Source organism: Salvia hispanica, chromosome 6, assembly GCF_023119035.1.
Source record: "Salvia hispanica cultivar TCC Black 2014 chromosome 6, UniMelb_Shisp_WGS_1.0, whole genome shotgun sequence".
NCBI classification, from domain to species: domain Eukaryota; kingdom Viridiplantae; phylum Streptophyta; class Magnoliopsida; order Lamiales; family Lamiaceae; genus Salvia; species Salvia hispanica.
In genome coordinates, this window is record NC_062970.1 from 7,550,843 (window position 1) to 7,574,099 (window position 23,257).

Genomic DNA, 23,257 nt, shown 5'->3' on the forward strand with positions numbered 1-23,257 from the left:
CAGCAATCTCGTGTAACTAATGGGCATAGTATATCTTAAACGCGATAAGTGAATAAATAAAGAGCCCAGATTTGGTAATATGAATTTGAAATGTTAGTCATTAATTATGTTATTGGTCGATTTATATTTTTAAAATTGACTTTAGTTGAATTGAGCTAAATTAAGATTATATCCACCGTAAACAACTATAGACGTATATCACACGATTGGTAGAGCATAAAACTAAATCGAACCAAATTATCAACACCAATGAAGCAAAGATAAGTTCTCAAAACTCAATCTACATAACTTGCATTTCAACCATGCTATAAGACTACATTCAAAAAATCGATTTCAAATCCCTAAACAATGCTAACATGCGCCAATCCTGCAATCAAAATGAACAATGAAAAAATTAACTGCACTCACTTCTTGTAGAGTCGGCAGCATTTCGGCCCCCACCCTTCGAGATCGGCAACGGGGCAGCCACATTTGTCACAAAAGAGTAGCACCGCATGGCCATTAGGTGGCGCCATCTTCCTTAGCTCCGCCCGCCCTTAGACACTCGTAATCTTCGTTATCATCGCTGCCCCCATTCCACGGCAGCTCAATCACATCTCTCACCGCCTTGTTTCCTGCAGCTGCAAATCGAACTCCATCGCCTTCTTCAGCCCTCACCCTTCCCCCTCGCACCTTCTCGATCTGTGCCCGCAGTAGATCTCAAAGAAGATAACGAAGCAGACGAATAACATGAAGATGATCAGCTGAGACTGCGGATTAGGGGCGAAATAGCACTGGAAATGTGGGGGCAGGGTGAGAGAGAGACTAGAAGAGGTAGGAGAAGCAGGAGACGAGGATGAAGATGAGTGGGTCTTGAGGTGGTGGAATGAGGAAGAGCTCGCGCTCGCTCTGCTGGGAGCTGGTGAAGCTGGTGCCATGGGCCTGCAGCTGAACTAGTGGTAGAATGTAAGTTATAACTTTTGTTTTTTTAACTTTGGAAATTTTGTGTATCAGCTAAAAGCTTTGTACAGGACGACTATAACCCGGTGATCGTGCAAGGTTTTCTTTTTGCATTGCTCTCCGCACCAGGAAAGCATCATCCCATCTGCCTGCATCGGCATAAAGGTTAGACAGCAGAACTCTACTCGGACCATGTGATGGTTCCACCTTAGCCAGATTTTGAGCAGCTCTTTCACCAACATCTGTGTTCTCGTACATTTTACATGCTGCTAACAACGTGCCCCAAATGATAGCATCCGCCTCCATAGGCATGTTTTGCACAAGCTCTTCTGCTTCGTTCAGCCTCCCAGCTCGGCCTAACAGATCCACCATACATCCATAATGCTTAATGTTAGGCTCTAAACCATATGTCGCTGTCATGCTCCTAAAATGGCTTTTCCCTGCTTCCACCAAACCAGCATGACAACAAGCGCTCAAGACTCCAATGAATGTGATCAAATTTGGCTTTATCTTTCGACTCTGCAAATCTGCAAAAATCATCAAGGAAGCCTCTGCTTTCCCATGCATGGCCAAGCCACATATGATTGCATTCCAAGGACAAACTTTTCTGGCCTTGTCTCGGATTTGATCAAATACTTCTAGAGCGGAATCAATGCTCCCACATTTGGCATACATATCAATTATGGCTGTACTCAAATTGTCGTTGATTGGTATTGAGTTACAATGGATGAACTCATGAGCCCATCTCCCCTCCTTCAGTGTGCTCAAGCCAGAGATGGCGGAGAAAACACTCACCATCGTGATTTCGTTTGGCTTAAACCCTTTACCAACCATTTCATGAAAAACATCAATGGCCAGACTATGCTTCCCGTTCTGTGCATAACCAGAAATCATCGAGCTCCAAGAGAAAACATCTCGCTGTGGCATTATACTAAACAAATGTGCAGCTTCATTTACTATGCCGTTCCTCATTAGCCCTGCAATAAGGGCATTCCAGCAAGCTACATGATCCTTAGTTCCTTCCTCAAATTGCAAATAAGCAAGTTCGACCTGATGACAGGCAACATAGAAATGAATCAATGTTGCCTGCATGAAGTCATAGCAGGTTATCCCCATCTTAACTGCCAAAGCATGAAACTGTCGACCCTCGAGCAATCTAGTTGCCTGTCCACAAGCAGAGACAATGTCAACAACCATGACTTCATTAGGTCTTGAGCCGGTGTGCCTCATTTCACAATAGAGTGCCAAGGCCTCCCTTAACCTCCCAGTCTGCAGATATCCGTCAATCATCGTGCCCCAAGAGACGACGTCCTTCCCTGGAATCTCTTCAAATAGGTCTCTAGCCAAATCAACCAGTCCTCCTTTTACATAACCATTCAACATCACATTCCACGACACCACATTCTTATCCGCCATGTTATCAAATATCTTTCTTGCATCATGAAGAGACGAAGAAACGCTATAAAGAAGAACTAAATTAGTCGAAACAATAACACGCATATCAAGACCGAGCTTCGCCACCAAGCCGTGCAGAAGCATTGCATTCATCCTAGTTCCATCAGCACGCGCATAAGCTGATAGCACACTCGCCATCGTCACCTCTCCAGGAACCACTCCCAACAGTCTCATCTCCCTAAAAAGGGCAATCGCATCCTCATAGCACTCATTCTGAGCAAACCCCATAATCATGGTCGTATAGGAGACGCAATTTCTCAGCGGCATTTTCTCAAACAATTTGTGGGCATCTCCCAAACGGCCATTTTTTACATACCCTGATAGTATTATGTTGAAGGAGACATAGTCCAGCTTCGGGGAGCTTTCGAAAATTGATCTCGCGCACGAAAACATCCCGGTTTTGGAGTACATGCTGATCAAGCTGTTTTGTATGAAGACATTGAAATTGAGGCCTGATTTCAGAACGAGGCAATGCAGTTGCTGGCCATGGGAGATTAAGGAAGGGGAAGACGAGATGGATTTGAGCGCCGAAACTAGCGCAAATTCGAATGAAGTGGCGCTGTTCTTAAGAATGGTTTGGAGGGATTGAAGGGAAGCTGTGCCGAGAGCCATTAGAGATGTGAAGGAAATGTGGGATTTTGGGTATAACAGCCTAAGATCATTGATCGAATTATCAGCCAGAAATAATTGTGTGAGAAAAACAGAAATCTTGCGATAGTATTAGAATTACTCCACTACTTATCTAAGATTTTAGTGAATGAAATCAAACCTCGATTCATATTCTTCAATTGAAAATAACTTAATTGTGTCATATAATAACAATGAATAAACTCACAATATAAAGAAATTAAGTCATTACTATAAAGAACTAGTAGCACACTCTTACTATACATAAGACTAAAATATTTTCAAACATTAATAAGAGGATAAATTTATTAAATAAAATTAAAAACAATATTATTATATAAAAAATTATAAACAAAATTTGTACTCCTTCCATCCGCGCTTAGGAGTCTCGATCACTTTTGCACACCCATTTTATAAAAATCATAAAAAATAGTTAAAGTGGAGAAATAGTAAAGTAAGTGAGAGAATAATGTTGACAAGAGTCTTCTCAACATTATTCTCTCTTTCACTTTTTCATATCTTCACTTTAACTATTTATCATTTTTATAAAATGGGTGCGCAAAAGTGACCGAGACTCCTAATCGTGGACGGAGGGAGTATGTAATATAAATACCTAGGACTACTGAAACATACTCCCTCGGTCCCCAGATAATATGCAATTTGGGTTTGGCACGAATTTTAATGCAAAATTGGTAAAGTAGGATAGATGTATAGAGAAAAAGTAATTAAAATATTGTTACTGGGAAATGGGTTCCACCTCATTTTGAAATAAAGGAGTTTCTAAAATTGGAAAGTGTATATTTTTTTGGATCGGACTAAAAAGGAAAGAGCGCATATTCTTGAGAAACGGAAGGGTAATAAACATGAAACAATTAATCATAAATTATATTATTGCAACATGAGAGTAAAAATGAAATAAGAGTACATTTTATAGCATTTATTTACATATAATGCCAATCAATAATATCTTCGAAGAGTCCCCAGGCAATTGTTCATACCCCTAATACCATAATTATATACTATGCCAACCAATAATATCTTTTAAGTTTTAAGAGTCCCCTCATCAAAAATTTAAGGCCAACTAAAATACATACCCAAAAACAAAAGATAAAAAGGAAAAATCAATAGCCCCCACCACGACTATAGCAAATGCATGAATGCCGCGCAATTCATCCATCATTCACACTCCTTCCCTATCCATTGAACATAAAATAGATAAGAGAGATAAACCTCCAAAGATAGTTTCGTTGTTGCCTCTTCCGTTAGTCTTCTATGGCACAATCTTCTCGAATCACGTATCAACTCTCCTCAATCCCAAGCTTTCCGATCACCACATCTCTCCTGCCAGTGGCGGATCCAGGATCTTTAAACGGAAGGGGTGAAATAAAATTTATCGGAACTAACGGAAGGAAGGGACGACGTCGGAAAGTATTTGAGGGGATGATACGAGACATATTCACCTTTATTTAGTTTTGATATTATAGGGATTTAGCATATCTTTTCCATATTTTGTTTTCTCGATCATTAAGTTAATTATTAGCATTATAAAAAATAGGAGATATTGTAATCATTTGAGAAATCAATCATTAGAATGTTCGTTTTGTTCTCTGAAGTGAGAAAACCATCGTGTTCGACGGGCACTTGCCCGCGACAGGCATTTATCGATCGTCGATCTACAGACGCCGATCAGCCTGATAGGAGGTTTATCTTATCAACTGGTGCTTTCATCGCGCACTCAGCCTCCATCCGATCTCAATGAAGAAACTTTTCTGATGGTGAAAGACGATTTATACAATATCCGGCGAGCCTGCCATCTCGGAACCCTCCTTACGGAATGCACGATCGGTCATATTGGAATTATGGAAATTACCGGCAACAACCAAGCCTGGATCGTGAGTTGCCACCTCGGCACTACAACCGCGGGTACCGTGACCGTGGTGGAGACACGCGGTGGGAACGCCACCAAGAAAATTGGGAATCAACAGATGTTCGGCAACCCCGCGGAAATAGGCGACCAAATCCCCACTTTTGGGAGGAAAATCGCGAGGCAGGCTGTTATAGTCGATTGCGGCACCAAACCTCTTCGTGGGACCCGCCTAACAGAGGGTACCGACCGTGGGATCAGGACACGGATAACGCGGTAGCATGCATACCGACCTGCTGGGACCCGCCGGCCAGGCAGATGCTTTCGGAGTTTCCAGTCTATAACGACTCGCCGGCGCGCCAAGGCTCGTGTTGGGATCCGCCACCACGACGCATTCAACGAGGAGTTTCAGCTTACAATCCACAGCTCGACTACCGGCCCCCGTGTCCATACGTGCGACCGCGAAATTCCTCCGCCAAATATCATATGTTGAAGCGGGAATATTGTCGGCACCTCCCCCTCCCTGACTCTCTGCCTCTACCACTGACGCAATCCGCCTCTACACACCAGCCGCAACAGTCAAGTAGGGTCATTGATTTGGGCCAGCAGCGGGGTCTCCCCAATGATCCCGCCCTCGAGGTTCAATCGCTCTCTCCTGTCCAACAAGCTGCTATAAATGATTACAACGAGAAACTACGTATCTATAGGTTGGAGCAAGCCGCTTTGCTTGCCCGTTTGAACGCGTGGTTTGAGGAGAACATTCATGATGAAAATCAAGCCGAAAAGAAAACCGATGATAATCCCATGATAGTATTGGGTGATGATACTCCCAATGACATTACCAATGTTCCCAATGATGGCGCTTCTCTTGATGTTCCAAATAACGAGTCCCTTGAAGAGTTTGTTAAGAACGAAAACGAGTCTCGGCAAGTGCTTGTTGAAGCATATGATGACAAGGTTGGTGATCTTATTGTTCCGAAATTGGAGATAAAAGATGATGTAGAGACTTTGCTTGAGGAGAATGTTGTTTGCTATGAGGATATCATAATTCTAAGAGAGCCCGGCAAATAGAAATATTGGAGCAATAAAGATTAACTTCAACACCTCGAGATCCCATATTATGTTCAAATGCATATTTGAATCATGGTGCAGGTCGAGTATACAAAGTTTGATCCATTATCCGCAGCAACCGTGCACGTTTGATCAAGGAGGGAAGCTTATGTTATCGACTATCTTCATCAATTCATTGTTCCCACCTTGAGGACAAGGTGGATTTCAACCATAGAGGAGTTGATACGAGACATATTCACCTTTATTTAGTTTTGATATTATTGGGATTTAGCATATCTTTTCTATATATTTATTTTCTTGTTGAGTAAGTTAGGGTAGAAATTCTAGTATTATAAATAGGACCATATTGTTATCTTTTTTATCATGGAATGAAGAAATCAAAAATATAATTATTGTTTAGTCCTTCTCCAACGTGAGAATTATCTAAACCTCATCTTAGCGCCGCCCGACGGGAGACTCCCGCGCACGGTCATCAAACCCCCTCCGCCGACCCTACGATTGGGCGCCGGAAATCAGCCTTCTTTATCCTTTTTCTTGGCTCGATCTAATACGTGGAAGTAGCCACGTATCGGGGGACGACAATAGAAAAATCACGTCTGGGTGCGGATCGCCGGGGAGGGGCGGTCGCCCCCTCCTGGTAAAAATAAAAGTTACACAGTTACCGTCATTTAGAAAATTACATTAGACATTATAATAATAAATCTCCTATAATAAGCTCTTCAATATCCTTCTATTATAGTTTGATCGTTGCTATGCAACTGAAGAGATTGTTAATTTTTAAAAAGGGAAAGCTAAAGCAAGTTGAAAATTTGTATCGTTATATCTATAACTGAAACTATCAATGGAAATAAATTCTTGATTTAAAAAAACTCCTATTGGATTTACAAAATAAAGTATAATGTTGTAGAAACTAGATATCATTATTTTTTCGTCTATATTAATCATTATAGTAACATTGATTAGATTGACTTTAATTGGATTAGGCTAAATTTGATTAGAGATAAATTTCAATGATAAGATCTAATTAAATCTCATTGGTTCCCTAGCAAAATCAATTAGTACTTTCTTTTTTATTACTGGGAAGAGAATTACTATATGATACGACTTACTCCCTCCATCCACATCAAGAATTTTGATAAAATGTGAAGAAAAGAAAGTTTGAAAAAATCAATGGAATATGTGAATCTCATTTTTATATACTTCGTCCATTCCTAAGAATATACACTTTTGGCATTAATTTAACATATTTTATTGCTATTATATATGTTGATAGTATTTTCTAACGATCCAGATTATAATTTAAAATTTATACAATATTTAGAGTTTGTATTTGATTACATCCCTATGAGTTCATATCTAAATTGAGAAAAAAGGGTCGAGAAACAACCCAACGAGTCTACAGTGTTCGCTGCATAAAATTTGATCCATCCATGTATAAAAAAATCATTGCAGTCGTCGCTCTCCCCAAAAATAGCAGATCAAGCTGCGTTTATACGCTCTCTCATTAATCATTTCCAAAAGTAAAGATGCATACACCTTTCAACATCAATTCAAACCATTTAAATCACTTGTCTATTTATTTTCAATTACTTTGGCATAGAGAAAGACAAGATACTCTTCCCCAATAATGTAGGTTTTTAAGGTTTAAGTTCCTATGTAAACTGATAACATTAAAGGAGATTGTTCTTTCTAATACAGTTCTAGAACATGAAACTGATGCCAAAAAGACAAAATTGGCCATTGTATGATCAAGACACTCACCATCACCTTTGTTCTCCTCCAACAGCAAGAGACAGGCTCCTATCAGATAATGCAGAAGAGAGGTGTTAATCTTTACAGAGCGAAAGGAAAATGAGATTAAAATCGCATATAATATGGCAGATGTTATGAAACATGAAGATTGTCACAATCATATTTAGAAAATTGGTGCTAGCTGCACAAGTAGAGCACATACTGTCAGTCTGTCATGATACAATTTGCATACCATCGACATCGAGGGCCTTATTTATTCTTGTTTGTAAAAAATAGGAAAAGCATATTGTTAGCTTCTCGTTGATTAATTCAACTCAGGGTAGGGGATGCTGATCGAATTAGCAATATTGATAAAAGAACCTCACGTACTAGTGAGATGCTAAATTTTAAATGAGCAAACTTCACCCTATTCCAACTAGTCAATCTTGAGTAGAAACCTTATTTGCATCCTATATACAAAAAAACTACCTTGCTAAGGCAACTTCCATGAACGGCTGTTTGCACCAATAAGTAATCTGGGGAATGCCTAGATGCGTATACACGATAGAATCACATGAGATGAGATGTCCAATATGCTAAGACTCATGTTCTGTTATGAGACATCATACAGTCTAGGGTATCATTCGCAAATCCTTATTACCCTTATCTATAACCAGTACTAGATTCAGACTACATTAGCCCCACTATCGTTAATAACGCGAAAAACACCGTAAATTGACAACAGATCATCCCTCCACAAAAAGCTCCACAAAAGTTTATCAACCGAAAACAGGATCCAAATCCAGACATTGAGAAGAACAAGGTACCTTTCAGCCAATCAACAATAAAAACTAACCTATCGAGTATCAACAAACTAAACACTATCCACCTCAAACAATTACTGACCACATCATACATAAAATTTGTCAATTAGAGATTTTCACGTATCAACTCCAACAAGATACACATTGTTCTATTATCGAAATTCTAAACCGGAGTACAAGGGTAGAATAGCAAGAAACTGGTCACAGTATCAGAAAAAATATCAATCTTTAAAGCTAATTTATCAACAAAGTAAAGATCATATCTACATTAAACAACTACTGATGTATATCACGCAATTGGTAGAACACCAAACTACATCTAATAACTTATCAACGCCAACGAAGCAAAGATAATTCCTCAAAACTCTATCTACATAACTTGATTTCACACATAGATAATAACGAGACAACTTCACTGTGTTTTGCATAGTCAGTTAAATGGGACAAACCTATCTATCTTCATTAGTCCACACAACAATGAGATTGGCAAATTAAAAAAAGTTAACAAAATCGATCGCAAATCCCTAAACCATGCTAAAATGCGCCAATCGTGCAATCAAAATGAAAAATGAAAAAAAAAATCGACTCACTTCTTGTGGCGGCGGCCGCGTTTCGGCCCCCAGCCTTCGAGCTTGGCAACGGGGCAGCCACATTTGTCGCGAAAGAGTAGCACAGCACGGCCGTTAGGTGGCGCCATTTTCCTCAGCTCCGCCCTTAGGCACTCGTAATCAGGGTTATCGTCGCCGCCCCCTTTCCACGGCAGCTCATTCACATCTCTCACCGCCTTATTCCCATCGCCAGCGCGGAGCAGCTCCTCTCCCTGCAGCTGCAAATCGAACTCCATCGCCTTCTTCAGCCCTCTACACCCTTTCCTCTCGCACCTTCTCGATCTGTGCCCACAGCAGATCTCGAAGAAGACAACGAAGCCGACGAAGGAGACGACGAATAGCGTGAAGATGATCAGCTGCGACTGCGGATTGGAGGCGAAATGGCGCTGGAAATGCGCGGCGATGGTGGAGAAGGGGGGCAGGATGAGAGAGAGGGACTGGAAGAGGTAGGAGAAGCAGGAGACGATTAAGAAGGCGCCGGAGAAGAGGACGAGGATGAAGATGAGTAGGTCGAGGGTGGCGGAGGGGGAGTGGCGGCAGAGGGAGGGGCAATTTGAGGAATTTAGGGGGTAGGGCGCGGGGGTTTTGGGAATTGGGGTTTTTTTGAGGGAGGAGGAAGGGGCCATGGCGGTGATGAAGTGGTGGAGATGGCGCATGTTAGTGATAAAAGGGATTTCAGGTGGAAAAGTTGGGGAGAGTGGGGGTGGTGCGCATGTTAGCCGGGGGAGGCCGCGGAGGGGTAGTGCGTACGTTACTGGAGTCGTTCCGTTCAAGAACCCTTTGCCTTGCAGAAATTAATATAGCTATTTAATTTTGGTTTGTGAAAGTGAAAATTCTTGTAGATTTTAATGCTCTTTGCGTCTTCAAACTTAATTTTCAAATATTGTCTTTGCCTAATTTACATATCTTAAACTTAATTTTGAATTGGTTTTCTGCGTTACAGATTAGTTGGATTTAACCTAACTATACTTAAGACTTTGAAATGTACAATAATTAGACGTGCCGAATTGTATTAATATAAAGAGGGAACATTTAGAGCATCCACAATGCCGGCTAGCCGAACCATTGCAGTTGGCCAGCGGCGAATCGGCCAGAAAATCGGCGTGGGCTAGCCGATTCAGGGGCGCTGGCCGCCATTGTGGCGTGCCGATCAGCCAACGCCTATTTTCGTTTTTTTTTCTTAAAATTTTTTGAAAACCTATATATACGCGACCACTTGTTGCTAATCCAGTTTTCTCTCTCTCTAACTTTCCGTACAAGAGCATCATCGAGCATGGACAACAACAACGAGCACAGGGCCGGGCAACGATGCTTTCATACGCCCATCTGGCATCTCGGATCCGACGGGCCATGGGCTGCAGATGGGCCTGTGGTTTAACGGCCCCTTGGGGGCAGCTGATGGGGATGATGGCGGGAGCGCCGGGGAGGATGCAAGGGGGGAACCAGGGGGCATATACCGTGGGGGATGCCGGGCGGGGGACGGGGGAGCCAGGGGAGCGGCGAGCAGCCAACGCCGGGGGCGGGGAGGTATGCTCCAGATGTAGCAGCAAATGATGGGGATGATGTGGCAGGGAGGGATGCAGCACGGCATATGCATCCCTGGATGCAGGGGCCACCGGGGGAGAACACTCGCCTATCGTCCCTCTCTTGATTTTTTTGATAGCCGTCTGCCCTCACGTCGGCCCGACCCTGGAAGACGCGGTAGCTGGCCGGCGATGACCTTTCCCGCTCATTGCATGTGATATGGAGATCGATCTCGGGGATCCGAACACTCCCGTTCTAGCTGGTCGGGCCGCGCCGAAAAAGAAGACGAAGGGGAAGGGGAAGGCGGTCGACAAGTCGTCGCAGCTGGCGTTGACGACACCTCCGACCTTAGAGCTCCCTACAGGAGGAACTGCCCGCACGGGAAGGACTTCGGCGGGGAGGAGTGCCGGAAGGGGTGGGAGCGCATTAGGGCCGCGGTCGGCCGTTTTCGGGGTTGTATGCCAACGCCTCTCACGCCAGCTGATTAGTGGGCAGAATGAGGAGGACGCCCGGAGGATAGCGGAGAGTCAGTTCCCCTTGGCGGGGAAGTATATGGAGTTCCTCTTCTCGGGAATGCTATGTGTTGGCTGAAGGACTCCGAGAAGTTTCGGGCGGGGTGCGACGCCGGGTGGCCGACATACTTGGATTTTACATTGTTTTAGAGGGTGGTTTTGTATGAATTTGAGCATATTTCGTCTATTATTAGGCGTGTTTATATCTACTTCTCTATTATGTTGGTATGTTGACCATTTTGTTAAGAATGTGTAGAAAAAGGTACAAAATATGTGGATGTGCAGCAGCCTTGGTTTGAGACAATATTTACTGGAGATTTTGAAGTCCAAGCAGCCCCTAAAGCATACCAATCTCTTCTCTTCGAAAGAGCTTCGCGTGGGTATCTCGCACGCTTCAATCGGAGTTCGGTAGAAGAAGTTATGACTGTTATACGAACACTGCGCTGTCCAGAAAATCTCACGGTGAATTATTACCCTATAATTCCACCCGGCCGGGTGGCGTAATTATGCCTGCGAGATTCCAGAGAGTACCAAAGAAGTCCCACCCGGCCGGGTGAATTTCCAGTGGATTAATTCCACCCGGCCGGGTCCGTCATTTTGGCGTTTTTTAGAGCTGAAACGCAATTTTTTTAAGAGAAAATAAGAAGGAAGAATTAGGTCAATTCTATTCATTCTCTACAAGCAACAAAACACACGCTCTCTTTTTGTGAAGAACTCTTGGAAGAAGATTGAAGATTCAAGCTTCAATTCCTCCGCCAATTGCGATTCGCATCATGATTTCCACTGTTTTTCCTTGTTTCTATTTGTTTTCTACCATGAACATGAGTAGCTAAACATCTTTTATGTAGAATTCTTGGTGAAGATGCATTGATTTATAGTTTTAGTCCAATTGACTTCGGTTTTATCTTGCTCTTGCAATTGTTTGAATTATTCTTGTGCTTTTTCCTAACAATTGCTTGATCACCAATTGGGAGTGTAGGGTTTCTTAGAATAATCGGGAGATGAAATATTTAACCTTGAAAGAAGAATTATTCACACCTTAATTCAATAAAACTCGGGAGAGTTGAGGTTTTGAGTGAGATCTTTAATTTAATCGAACTATTAGGAGTTAGGTCTAAGAATTAGAAGGGGACTTCAATTATTACACCTAATCTACGGATTTCTCACCTCGGGAGGGGGTTTAATCTATATTTGTGATTGATTCAACAATTCTAGAGACTTTAAATGGTAAATCGGTTTCAATTGGGTTAGCAATGAGTTGTGCATCGGATCCTTGAATTGTGCATATTTCTCTATCATTTTCTACAACTTGCTTAATTATTTTCTTGTTTAAGTGCTTATTTGAATCTCTGATTTTATATGCTTTTAGTAGTTGTTAGTTTAAAACCAAAATTCTCGATCGTCTGGATAGTAGTTGAAATTTGTTCGTGGTACTTAGGTTTACACTAAATTGTCTCTGTGGGATACGATATACTCTTGCTTGTTGTTTGCTACGATAACCCCGTACACTTGCGGGTATTATTTGAGTAAAATAAAGTTGAGTCGGTGGCCGAAGAAGCAGAGGCTGAACTATTCCGGCGACTACAGCGGCCGGATCCCACGACCTCCCCCCGGATGCTGAGGAGTTTCCGTCCCCTCCATCCGTTGCTCGTCGCCCTCGCCCGGTTGGCCAAAAGCGGGCGCAACGGGCAGCGAGGGGAGGATCCCCCTATCGCCCCATGAGGTCATCTCGGCCCCCCCACCCCCACGCGCGTACACGTTTGTCACGCCCGTATTTTCTAATGATAGAAAACACGGTTGATCGCGACTAGGGGATGATTAAAGAAGCGGGGAAGAAAGGGGGAAACACACATCTTTGACCAAAATATTTAAATAATTGAAATAACTTAGAAAACAACATAGTATCATTTCAACAAAGTACCAATTCTAAGAAATAAAGACTAGAAAGTAGACAATTTTGAAAAGAGTTAGGTTCTCAATACTAAAACAATTTTAAAGAAAAGACACCTAGCGGAAGCGTTCAAGACACGGAAAATGTCGAGTATGAAGACACGACATATCCAACAATATTAAGCCAAACATAAATAATCCATGAATTCTGCTCAACATCCTCCACGCCCGTCGTCGCTCAATCTGCACATTAAGAAAAACAAATATGCAGGGCTGAGTACTTGATGCACTCAGTGGACACATGCCAAAATCAGTTTGTCAAGCCATACCGAGTGATCTTGGGGGTTTTAAATGAAAAGAACCCAAGTCACTAAAAGCATTTTCACATATATTTCGGTTGCAACCATTTTCCATCCACATCACCATCACCATATCTGAACATACATGACAAGGAACGTGGCCACGAACCAAGTCACTAGACCGGCCAACTCCAAAGAGATAGCGCACTATCTACTGGGTGTACACTAGTCCGAGCAGGATTTGCGGCCCTACTGGGACCCGAATTCGATTAAACATACATGGCATAGCCACTTCAGATAGGTTCATTCAAACACAAAACATGGCAAGACAAACAATTTTCACCTCCTTTCACATAAAAGTAGTATTTAGGACATAGTCCTTATTTAAAAGGAAAGCCCACCTCACAAGCTTACTCCTCAATCACCTCCTATTCCAATCGCAACCAACGTGCACAAGCTCACCCTTTTTGAATTAACATGATACGCAAAAATCAGACTTTGCAAAATAAATTAATTTAACAATGCATGCATCCTAAGCGTGTACACAAATTATATATTTTTTTTCTTATCTTAGAAAAACCACGTATCTCCAACTCATTCCACAATCAACTCAAAATTAAGAACTCTGACTCATCACTTAACCAAAACAACATCTAACAAAAATATACTCCCTCCCGTCGGCATCAGTCTCACATACAAGAGACACTCATGAATTTAAAATAAAGTAGTTTCTCAACTTAAATTCCAATTAGCCCAAAACAAATCATGGCCCAATAAAAATATTAAATTTCCCAACACTTAAACTAAAGAAAGGAAAGAACAGCAGCCAAAATACTCCCTGTCACCACACGAATATACACCTTCTCAACACAAATGAACAAGAATAGTAGCAATTAATAGATTTGTACATAAATACTCCCAATCCACCACGTATACTCCCTATCCCACATGTAAATGTATTACTAGTAATCTAGTATATTCTCAACTCAACCCATTTTAATAAAGGGATGGAATGAAAATAATTATATACTCATTCTCTGAACTGTCGAATACTTCCTCTCCCTCTCTACTGTAATTCATGTTTTTCTCTCTCTGTACTCTATTTATTCTTTCTAAATTCACCAAATCATCTCTCAAACACCATGCTCATCTCTCTCCCTCTCTTTCTCACACAAATCAGAGATAACTCAGAATGACCCCCATCACTCTCGTTCCAAAAAATTGGCGACGCCTACCGCCCTCCGTCGAAGACCAATCGACGCTGTCCGCCGCCACTCCAGGCGGTCAGCTCCTCCGTCGGCAGCGCCGTTTCTCACAACCACTAAGTCCCTCTCCCCTTTTTCCCAAGACTAAACTTTTACATTTATTTTTCTTATTTGTTCGATTCAAAAATTTATTAGGAATTTTCAGAAATTCTACCAGAGTCTAAGTCTGATTTCATGAACTACTATGATTATGTGAAAGCATGTCATAGAATTGATGCGGAGAGGATTTCAGATTAAAAGATATACCTTTAGAAACAAAGAGAACAAATTGAGATTTGCAGGGGAGATGGATGTTTCACAGGCTACTCGATTTCGGCTTCCTCTCAACTGTGACAAAATGAAAAAATATGGTGCTATGGATTTAATACCCAGAAAGTTGTATCCATTAGATTGAAGGAAAGGATTATACCTTTGAGAAGAAGAAAAATAACAAGAAGAATTAATTCCACAGCTCTCTCGGTTACAAAATGAAAAAATATGGTGCTATGGATTTAATACCCAGAAAGTTGTATCCATTAGATTGAAGGAAAGGATTATACCTTTGAGAAGAAGAAAAATAACAAGAAGAATTAATTCCACAGCTCTCTCGGTTTTCTCCTCTCAATGCTGTGATGTCAAGAATTTGGCCATGAAATCAACGAATTGAGGTTTTCATATTAATGAACTTGAGGAGAAGAATATACTTTTTGGTGGAGGAGACGAAAATAACAGCAGATACAAAAGAAAGCTGCGTTGTGGAGGAAGTTATAAGGAGAAGAATGGGTTTTGGTTGGAGATTTTTAAGGAAGATGGAGATATGGAAGAAACTGTATGGTTATGGGATTGAGAGAGATTTATTTGACTAAGATTCGACTGCAGGAGAAGTAGAATAATTATTTAATATTTTGGCTTCTCAAAATCGGTCAACCAAAAGAAATAAAAACTAGAAACAAGGAAGATAGAAAGATAAGCCCAAATATTTAGTTTAGAGTATTAATTAAATTGTGGTGTTTTCTTTAAAGTACTTTGGTGTTATTCCAAGTACTTAGACGAACGCCTAATTTTCTCATTGATGATTCTCACAATAAACTCGTCAACTGTTTTCACCACACAATTAATCAACAACAAAACAAGCATTCGAAAATTCCATTCGCAACTAATCAAAACGAAGACGGTATTTTAATCAAGGTCTATCACTCGCTCGTTCTCAAAACAAAACTAATTGAAAAAGGTACTAAAAAGACGGGTGTTACAACGTTATTATCGCGTGCAAAGACGGAGGAACGTATGTTCGCGGTCTTTCAAGAGTGGAAGGCCGCAACCGACCCCATGGAGAAGAGGTTCCTCTACTCGATGCTCGAGAACATGCGGGTGGATTTGGATGCCTCGAGGAGCACTGGTGGGGGGTTCAGACACGGGCTCAGATACCCCGGGTGGCGGCGGCGAGGACGGTGGCGGCGGCGGCGACAAGGAGTAGAGAGTGGCGGGGCTCGTGTGTAGAAGCCCTTTTTTTTAAAAAAAAATCATGTATTTTTTTTTTTAAGCTATGTACCTTTTTTTAATGAAATGAATGGATTTTCCCGTATATGTCTCGTAAATTTAATTCCGAAATTTAATCGTAAATTTTATTCCGTAATTTAATCGTAAATTTTCTTCCGAAAAATGTAGTTGTTTTTAAATTTTTTTTATTTGTTGGCCCTCAAACGTGCCGTGCCCCCCCGGCCCTCGTCCCGGCCCCCTTGGATGTTTTTTCCCGGGGGGCATAAAACAACATTGATTTTTTTTTTTTTTTTTATTTGTATATATATTCCTTTGTGCACCATTTTCCCCCCTTTCTCAATTTTCCCCTTGTATTCCATATTTTTTTGGGCCCCATGGATTGGATTAACAACAACCAATGACAAATGGGCCAAATTCGTAAACCCCCAAAAAAAACCCCGTCCCCATTCGCCCAATGCCGCCTAGGGGGCTTTGCCAAACATGAAAATTACATTCCCGGGTTCCGGTGGTACGAAATCTTGATTGGACCCTTGGAAGAGGGGGGCGGGGGCGGGGTTCCCCGGATGATAAGTGGCAAGAAGTATAGTCCGGGAACATTGTGGTGCCCAAAATTTCGCCCCGAAGTCTCGGGGATTTACCCTTGGCCGGGCCCGCCCGGAAATTTTCCTGGACGGGATTACGGAAAAGTACAACGCTGGTCGCCCAAAAGGGTCGTTCGGCGTAGTTTACGTAAAACCTACGCAAGCATTGGTGGGTCCGAGAAGGGGAATGAACAAGTGGAATGGCAAGTGGAGGGAAAATGTAGTCGGATGGGGCCCGGGGGCAGGGCGAGATGGACCTCGTGGAGAAGGCCGGGGGGATTATTCAAAAACGGAAGAAGCTTTTAAAATCTTGGCGTTTTAAAAGATTTTGAAGACCCCGGCGTCCCCCGGTGGGGGAAACCGGGCCCCAAGGGGGGCCCCGGGAAGGGAAAAAAGTTTCCCCACCGGACCTTTTCGTGGGGAAAGAGTTCGATCTCGAGGTGTGCCATGAGATGATCGCCTACCTTCGTGCACAAATGAAGAAGAAGTATTTTTTTATGACTTGTACTTTTATTTTCTAGGATTTGTAATTTTCTTTTTCTAGGATTTTTAATTTTCGGATATGAGTATTACTTGGCCCCCGACCGACGGGGTTGACCCGAGGGGTACCTCGGCTTTTGAAAATTCGATCTCGGTTGCGCCTGGTTTTACCTTTAGTGCCAAATGAAGAACTATTTTTTTCATTTTTTTATGACTTGTACTTTTATTTTCTAGGATTTTTAATTTTCTTTTTCTAGGATTTTTAATTTTCTTTTTCTAGGATTTGTAATTTCCTTTTTCTAGGATTTTTAATTTTCTTTTTTCCAACTAAACAAGATTTTTTTGGGGTTTTAATTGTTCCGTTTTCTTTTTTCAAATAAAATAAGTTGAAGTTGTGGAAAATGCAAATTTTAAAAGTTGTGGGCGGGGTGGGGCTGCGGGGGTTTGGCATCAATAACGCCCGGGCCGGGTTAAAATCGCAAATCCGGCCGAAAACCCCTTGGGGCTCCGCTTTCATCCCCGGCTCGGGGGGGTCCCCGGGGGCCCTTTATTCGTCCCCCGGGGGGAGTTTTCCCCGGGCCCCTCTTTCCGGGCGTTAAACGTGTCCCGTCCCCCCCCCTGCGGCCCCTCCCAGCGTTAATTGCGTTCGGGCGGGCCAAGTCACGCATTTTCAAATTTTTTTTTTTTTGTTTTTCTATTTATACACTATATTTGCTCCATTGTTAATACTCTTCCACGCAAACTCTCACTCTCAATCCTCTAGCATTTCAAAACCTTTTGAGTTCTATGGATTGGTTTAACAACGACCAACGCCAGATGGACGATTTCATGAACTCCCGAGCGGAAGTGCGGACCCGATCCGATGCGACGCTAGTCAGGCTGCCTCCCAAATGGACATGGAATCGCCTTAGCACGATAAAGTCGATATCGCGATATGGAGCTCTACCGCGGAGGGCGAGGCAAGGGCAAGGTTGCCGATGAGGATGGGAAAGAAGTATGTCCGGGAGACAATGTGGTGCCAAAACTATGTCGCGTCTCGAGGGGGGTTGTGGTCGGAAACCCGCAAAGCGGCAAAGTGTTCGCAGTTCGGATAAGTACAAGTGGTTGACCGAAGGCTCGTTCGGCGAAATGTGAAGCTACGAAGCATTGGGGTTGGGTGCGAAGGAGATTAACAAGTGGAATGACAAGTGGACTAACGTAGTCCGGATGTGCCAAAGCGGGCAGAGATGGACTTGTGGACAAGGCCAAGGCATACTTGCGGGAAGAAGCACTTGAAGTCGACGTTTGGAAGCTTTCGAGAAGAGCCAAGTACAAGGTGGGGCGAGGGGCGAAGAAGACAAAGTCGCCCGGACACTACACTTCGGCGAAGGAGGTATCGACCTCAACGTGACAGACGATGACTTCTTCCTCTCATCGTCGAAAGCTCCGATGGGCACAAGGGGGCAAGAGGAAAAAAAGGGGAAGGAAGCGGCGACTACTCCGCTATGCCGCCGCCGCCCAATCCTTCCTTGGACAAGATATCAGACTCTATGTCGGATATGAGTATTACGTTGCGGATGGGCCGGTGCGGAGTTGACATCGAGGATACCTCGAGAATGTCGGAGTACGAGCTCGAATTGCACGTGAGATGATCAATACCTTGGCACAAATGAAGAAAAAGTAGTTCTTTTTTCTAGGATTTGTAATTGTCTTTTTTCTAGGTTTTGTAATTTTCTTTTTCTAGTATTGGTAATTTTTTTTTCTAGGATTTGAAATTTTTTTTTCCTATTTTTTTGAAAATGAATTTTGGTTTAATTGTTCCGTATTATTTGATTAAAATATGTTGTGAAATGAATATTTGGGGCCGAGTTGAGGCCCGGGGTTAATGGAGTTGTGGCGGGCCCCCAATTTGAGGGAATGATGAGGGAGGGGGACTTCCCCCAACGGAAGGGTTGGCATGAAAAACGGGGGGAGCCAAACCGCCCCGGCCCGTGTTTAGCGGGAGGAGGTTGAGTCCGGGCCCCGGAGGGCCCCGGGGCGTTCCCCGCCCTCCCGGGGCCCCGCCCCGGCCCCAGCGAAGGGCGGGCCGGCCGCAGAGCCCCGGGCCCGTTATTTGGGGTTTTTAAAGGGGGCCGAAACTTAATTTTTTTTTTTTTTAAATTCGAAAATTAATATATAATACCACTTTTCCCATCCATTTTTTCTTCAATTTCATTTCTCCCCCTAAATAAAATTAAAAATGTCCCCTCGGCGTAAAGCCAGATCAATGGAACCAGGTCAAGGAAAAGCGTTTTCCCAATCGAAGAAATAAACAACGGTGGAGCTATCGGCGCATCAGCGGGAACGGCAACACGGGGTACCACGCTCGGATGTATATCCAGAGCCCGTAAACCCCGGGGTTTGCGGTTTTCGGGATTATTTCTCTGCGATCCTCGATGGAGTGATCGAGTTTCCTCCGGCCCCGGGACGGAGGATGTGTTCTCGCATTGTCAGCGGTTTGGGGTCGTGCCTCTTTGCAAACCTTTGATCTTTTTCGGGGGGAAAAATATATCGATTTTTTGAAATGCATCCCCCCTCCGCCAAATCCAGGGGAACGGATATGTTTGATGAGACCTCCATGTGAGCGAGCATTTTGGGGCGCTCCAAAACCCCCCGTTTAACGCTTTGTTCGGGCCGGAACTCGCGAGTTGCGGCTCGGCCCAGTGCGTTATGGATGCTCTAAGGATGCTCTTAGTACATCAACTATCCTAAGTAACTTTGGTCTGTAGCATTTTATAATATATTTTGAGGTCTATCAACTATAAATTAATATCAATTCAACTATTTTTGACTATTTTTGGACGAAAATGCCCTTAAAGCCATGAAGGGCAATTCAATCTATTTACCCTCTCATTTTCATTAAAGTATGTACTTATTTATTTTTCTTTCTTTATCATCCACTTTCTTCTTTTTTTCTTTCCCTTTATCCAAAAGACAAATACTACCTTCGTCTCACATTAAGTGTCCCATTTTGTCATTTCGGTCCGTCTCTCGATAAGAGTCACATTTCACTTTTACCATAAATGGTAAGTAGACACAACGTTCCACCAACCAATTCCACTCACATTTTATTATAACACTAATATATATAAGTGGGACCCCTAGTCCACTAACTTATTCAACCCACTTTTTTTTATATTTCTTAAAACCCAAGCCACACTAACTGTGGGATGGAGGTAGTATTATTTTAGAATTCCTACAAAACATACTTCCTCGAGCATGGGCCTTTCACTTCTATTTAGAATTCCTTATGAAAGATTGAATTGTTAAGGAATCTTGGTTCAAGATTTTGGGTCGTTGGAATGAGGTTTAGAGCATCCACAATAAGAATAGGCCAGTCATAGGCCAGCCACTCTCTCTCTCTGCCACGTCATCAGCACTAAAAATCCATCTGCCACATCAGCATTTTACTCAAATAGGCTAGCCTTAGGCCAATCATAGGCCAGCCGCAATAGAAATAATTAAAAAACAACTACATTTACGGAATAAAATTTACGATTAAATTACGGAATTAAATTTATGACACATATACGGGAAAAACTCGTTAATTTTATTTAAATAAAAAAAGTACATTAACTAAAAATCAAAAAAATTACATAATAAAAAAAAATTCGGGCTTCCACACACGAGCCACCGCCCCACTCTACTCCTCACTAATTTATTAAAAAAATACATTAAAAAATGTTAGTATGCCTTGAATCCGTTATAGTTTGCCGCTAGCCGTCGTCTGTGTGCCTATTTTTAAAAAATGCAACCGGATAAAATGAAACTAAAATAGCGTATATATAGGTTTTCAAAATTTTTTTTTTTAAAAATACGAAAATTGGCGCTGGCCGATCGGCACGCCACAATAGCGGCCCGCCCTCAAATCGGCTAGCCCACGCCGATTTTTTCGCTGATTTTCGACTGGCCGATTACAATAGTTCGGCTAGCCAACCGGCTAGCGACGCGAATCGGCTAGCCGGTGGGCTGCCGCTATTGTGGATGCTCTTATGATTTCTGAAGTGGTGATTTGTTTGGACTGGAATTTTAAATGGTACAAAATTACATATTTTAATGAAAAATAGAGAGTAAATTACATATTTTGGGGTCTTTATATTTGAGGTATTAGGGCAAGGTAAAGGGAAAGAAAAATTAGAAAAGAGAAAGGAGATGAAGAACGAAGGAGAATAAATTGTATTAGTATATTTAATAAAAGAGAGAGGGTAGATAGATTGAAATGACTTGCATTGCCTTGAGGACATTTTGGTCATGAAAATATTAAAAATAGCTAAAAAGTAGTTGAATTTGATATTAACTAGTCGATAAACCTCAAAAAATATTATGAAATGTTATGGATCAAATTTACTTAGGAGAGGTGATGTACCAAAGTCAAATACTAGTACTATTACTCTTTTAGGCACACATTGTATAGAATGAATATTACTGTGCCGTGAATAAGTTTCATGGCAAAAATAGCGTGATATATAATATAGTGTTATGCTCCTCAACTTTTTATTTCTAGGGGATTTACAAAAATAGTACTACTAGTTTGATTAGATCTGGAGAAAAGGCATTCAACATTAATGAATGGAGGGCAAGATATGGTCGACGGTTGCGAAGGGCTTGGAGTGTCAAGGATGCGTCGGGCTAGGCTGACGAGAACTGCAGAGGTCACGAAGGGGTGAGGCCGGCTGGAAGCGTCATCGTCGAGCCGAGACCGCCGAGGGTCAATGATTTACAAAGGGAGAGGTGGGCGTTACAACTGTGAACTGAAGTTTGATTTGTGAACACAAAGATCGGTGATTCAACGAACGGTTTGCATAATGTAAACATAAATGAATAAGTGATTTTAATTTTTGAATCTTTGATAAAAATCGAGTAAGCATTTGTGAGGTATATCCGATTCGGTATCAGGTATATCTAATACTCGAATTCAGCAATTTTCAAATTCCGACCCTTATAATAGCGAGTAAGAGGTAACTTATATCCGACAGATATCGAATCGTCTAATAACCTTTACCAATTACCCATATTCTGATACTGTTCTATACTACTATAAAGCTTTGAATATCGGGTCAAATCGGGTAATACCCCTTAGCCATACTATGTTGTTAGCGTGTAACATATACTATACGGGTTCACGAGCTCGAGCTCAGCTTCTCTTGTTTCTAGTTTTGCATTTCGGGTTCTTAATAAGGACACTTGCATCTAATCATGTAGCCTGAATTTAATTATTTAATCAAACTATGCCTTTCAAAGTGGAGTAATAAATAAATTATTTAATGAATTCAGCTCGAACCCAACCATTATAGTCTTCACGAGCCTTCTCTTCAAAAAACAACTTTTGTTTTTGAGCTGTACCAAACTTTACTTAAATATAGCAATTCAATCAGAAATCGAACGAACCAATTCTTTTAAGTGGACAAACAAAACAGTTAGCCAAACTTAAATTAATTTTACAGCTGTCCAACAACTAAATTAGAACTACTATAAAACTAGCAAGTATGAAAAGATGAGTTTGGGCTGATCACTATCAAGACTTTTTTTAAACAATCGCTAACAAGAAGACAACTACAAAAGCCCAAGTCTAAGATAGAAGGGCCCTAGATACTAGGAAAATGTTTAATAGTCCATATGCCTTTTTGTCCTTCAATTGCACAACCATTTTACAAAATAACATTGATAAATTATTATGTGATAAATAAATCATTATAAAAGAGAATAAAACTGGAAATAAAAAATATGTTAATTTTTTGTCAAAAATAGAAATCACTCTGACTACAACTTTTTTATGCAACAGATTAATATACATAACAAAAGGCATGAATCAACAACTTCTCTTTTTTCTCCCCAACCATTATTTTTGTAAAACTTCTCCTAATCTACCATGCAATTATGTGGCAAGTTCCCAGCAATTATCATATGCAACAACAAGCAATATCTTCAACAGTATGACCCCCCACCACCCACCCCACTTCCCCCAAGTTTTGTGTCTTTTTTTCTACCAATGTGCTACTTGGAGGAAAATATTGTGATGGAGGTATTTTACTTAGTCACATCTTGATATTTTGCAGATAACATGAACTGCTTTTCTTGAATTATTATTGT

The 23,257-nt window shown here is 41.7% G+C and overlaps 3 protein-coding genes and 1 long non-coding RNA gene across 5 annotated transcripts; all 4 read right to left on the reverse strand.

The window, feature by feature from the left end:
• Positions 1–263: 263 nt before the first annotated feature.
• Positions 264–3,118, reverse strand: LOC125195729 (pentatricopeptide repeat-containing protein At5g19020, mitochondrial). Its single transcript, XM_048093916.1, has 2 exons — positions 1,023–3,118; positions 264–927 (listed from the first exon to the last, which is right to left on the reverse strand). Exons 1-2 carry the CDS (start codon positions 3,004–3,006, stop codon positions 740–742), a joined length of 2,172 nt encoding a protein of 723 aa, XP_047949873.1. The 5' UTR covers positions 3,007–3,118; the 3' UTR covers positions 264–739.
• A 4,387-nt stretch (positions 3,119–7,505) lies between these two features.
• Positions 7,506–9,914, reverse strand: LOC125193105 (uncharacterized protein At5g19025-like). The gene is made up of 2 exons (XM_048090845.1): positions 9,102–9,914; positions 7,506–7,756 (listed from the first exon to the last, which is right to left on the reverse strand). Exons 1-2 carry the CDS (start codon positions 9,773–9,775, stop codon positions 7,720–7,722), a joined length of 711 nt encoding a protein of 236 aa, XP_047946802.1. The 5' UTR covers positions 9,776–9,914; the 3' UTR covers positions 7,506–7,719.
• Positions 9,915–10,383: 469 nt separating this feature from the next.
• On the reverse strand, positions 10,384–10,716 carry LOC125194594 (MAGE-like protein 2). The gene has a single exon (XM_048092849.1). The coding sequence runs from the start codon at positions 10,714–10,716 to the stop codon at positions 10,384–10,386; it is 333 nt and encodes a 110-aa protein (XP_047948806.1).
• Positions 10,717–13,024: 2,308 nt separating this feature from the next.
• LOC125193796 lies at positions 13,025–15,457 on the reverse strand. 2 transcript variants are annotated; one of them, XR_007171633.1, is made up of 4 exons: positions 15,149–15,457; positions 14,856–14,936; positions 13,746–13,807; positions 13,025–13,288 (listed from the first exon to the last, which is right to left on the reverse strand). It is a non-coding gene; the product is annotated as an uncharacterized LOC125193796 (long non-coding RNA). The 2 variants fall into 2 exon arrangements; XR_007171634.1 differs by lacking the exon at positions 15,149–15,457 and adding an exon at positions 15,019–15,106.
• Positions 15,458–23,257: the final 7,800 nt, after the last annotated feature.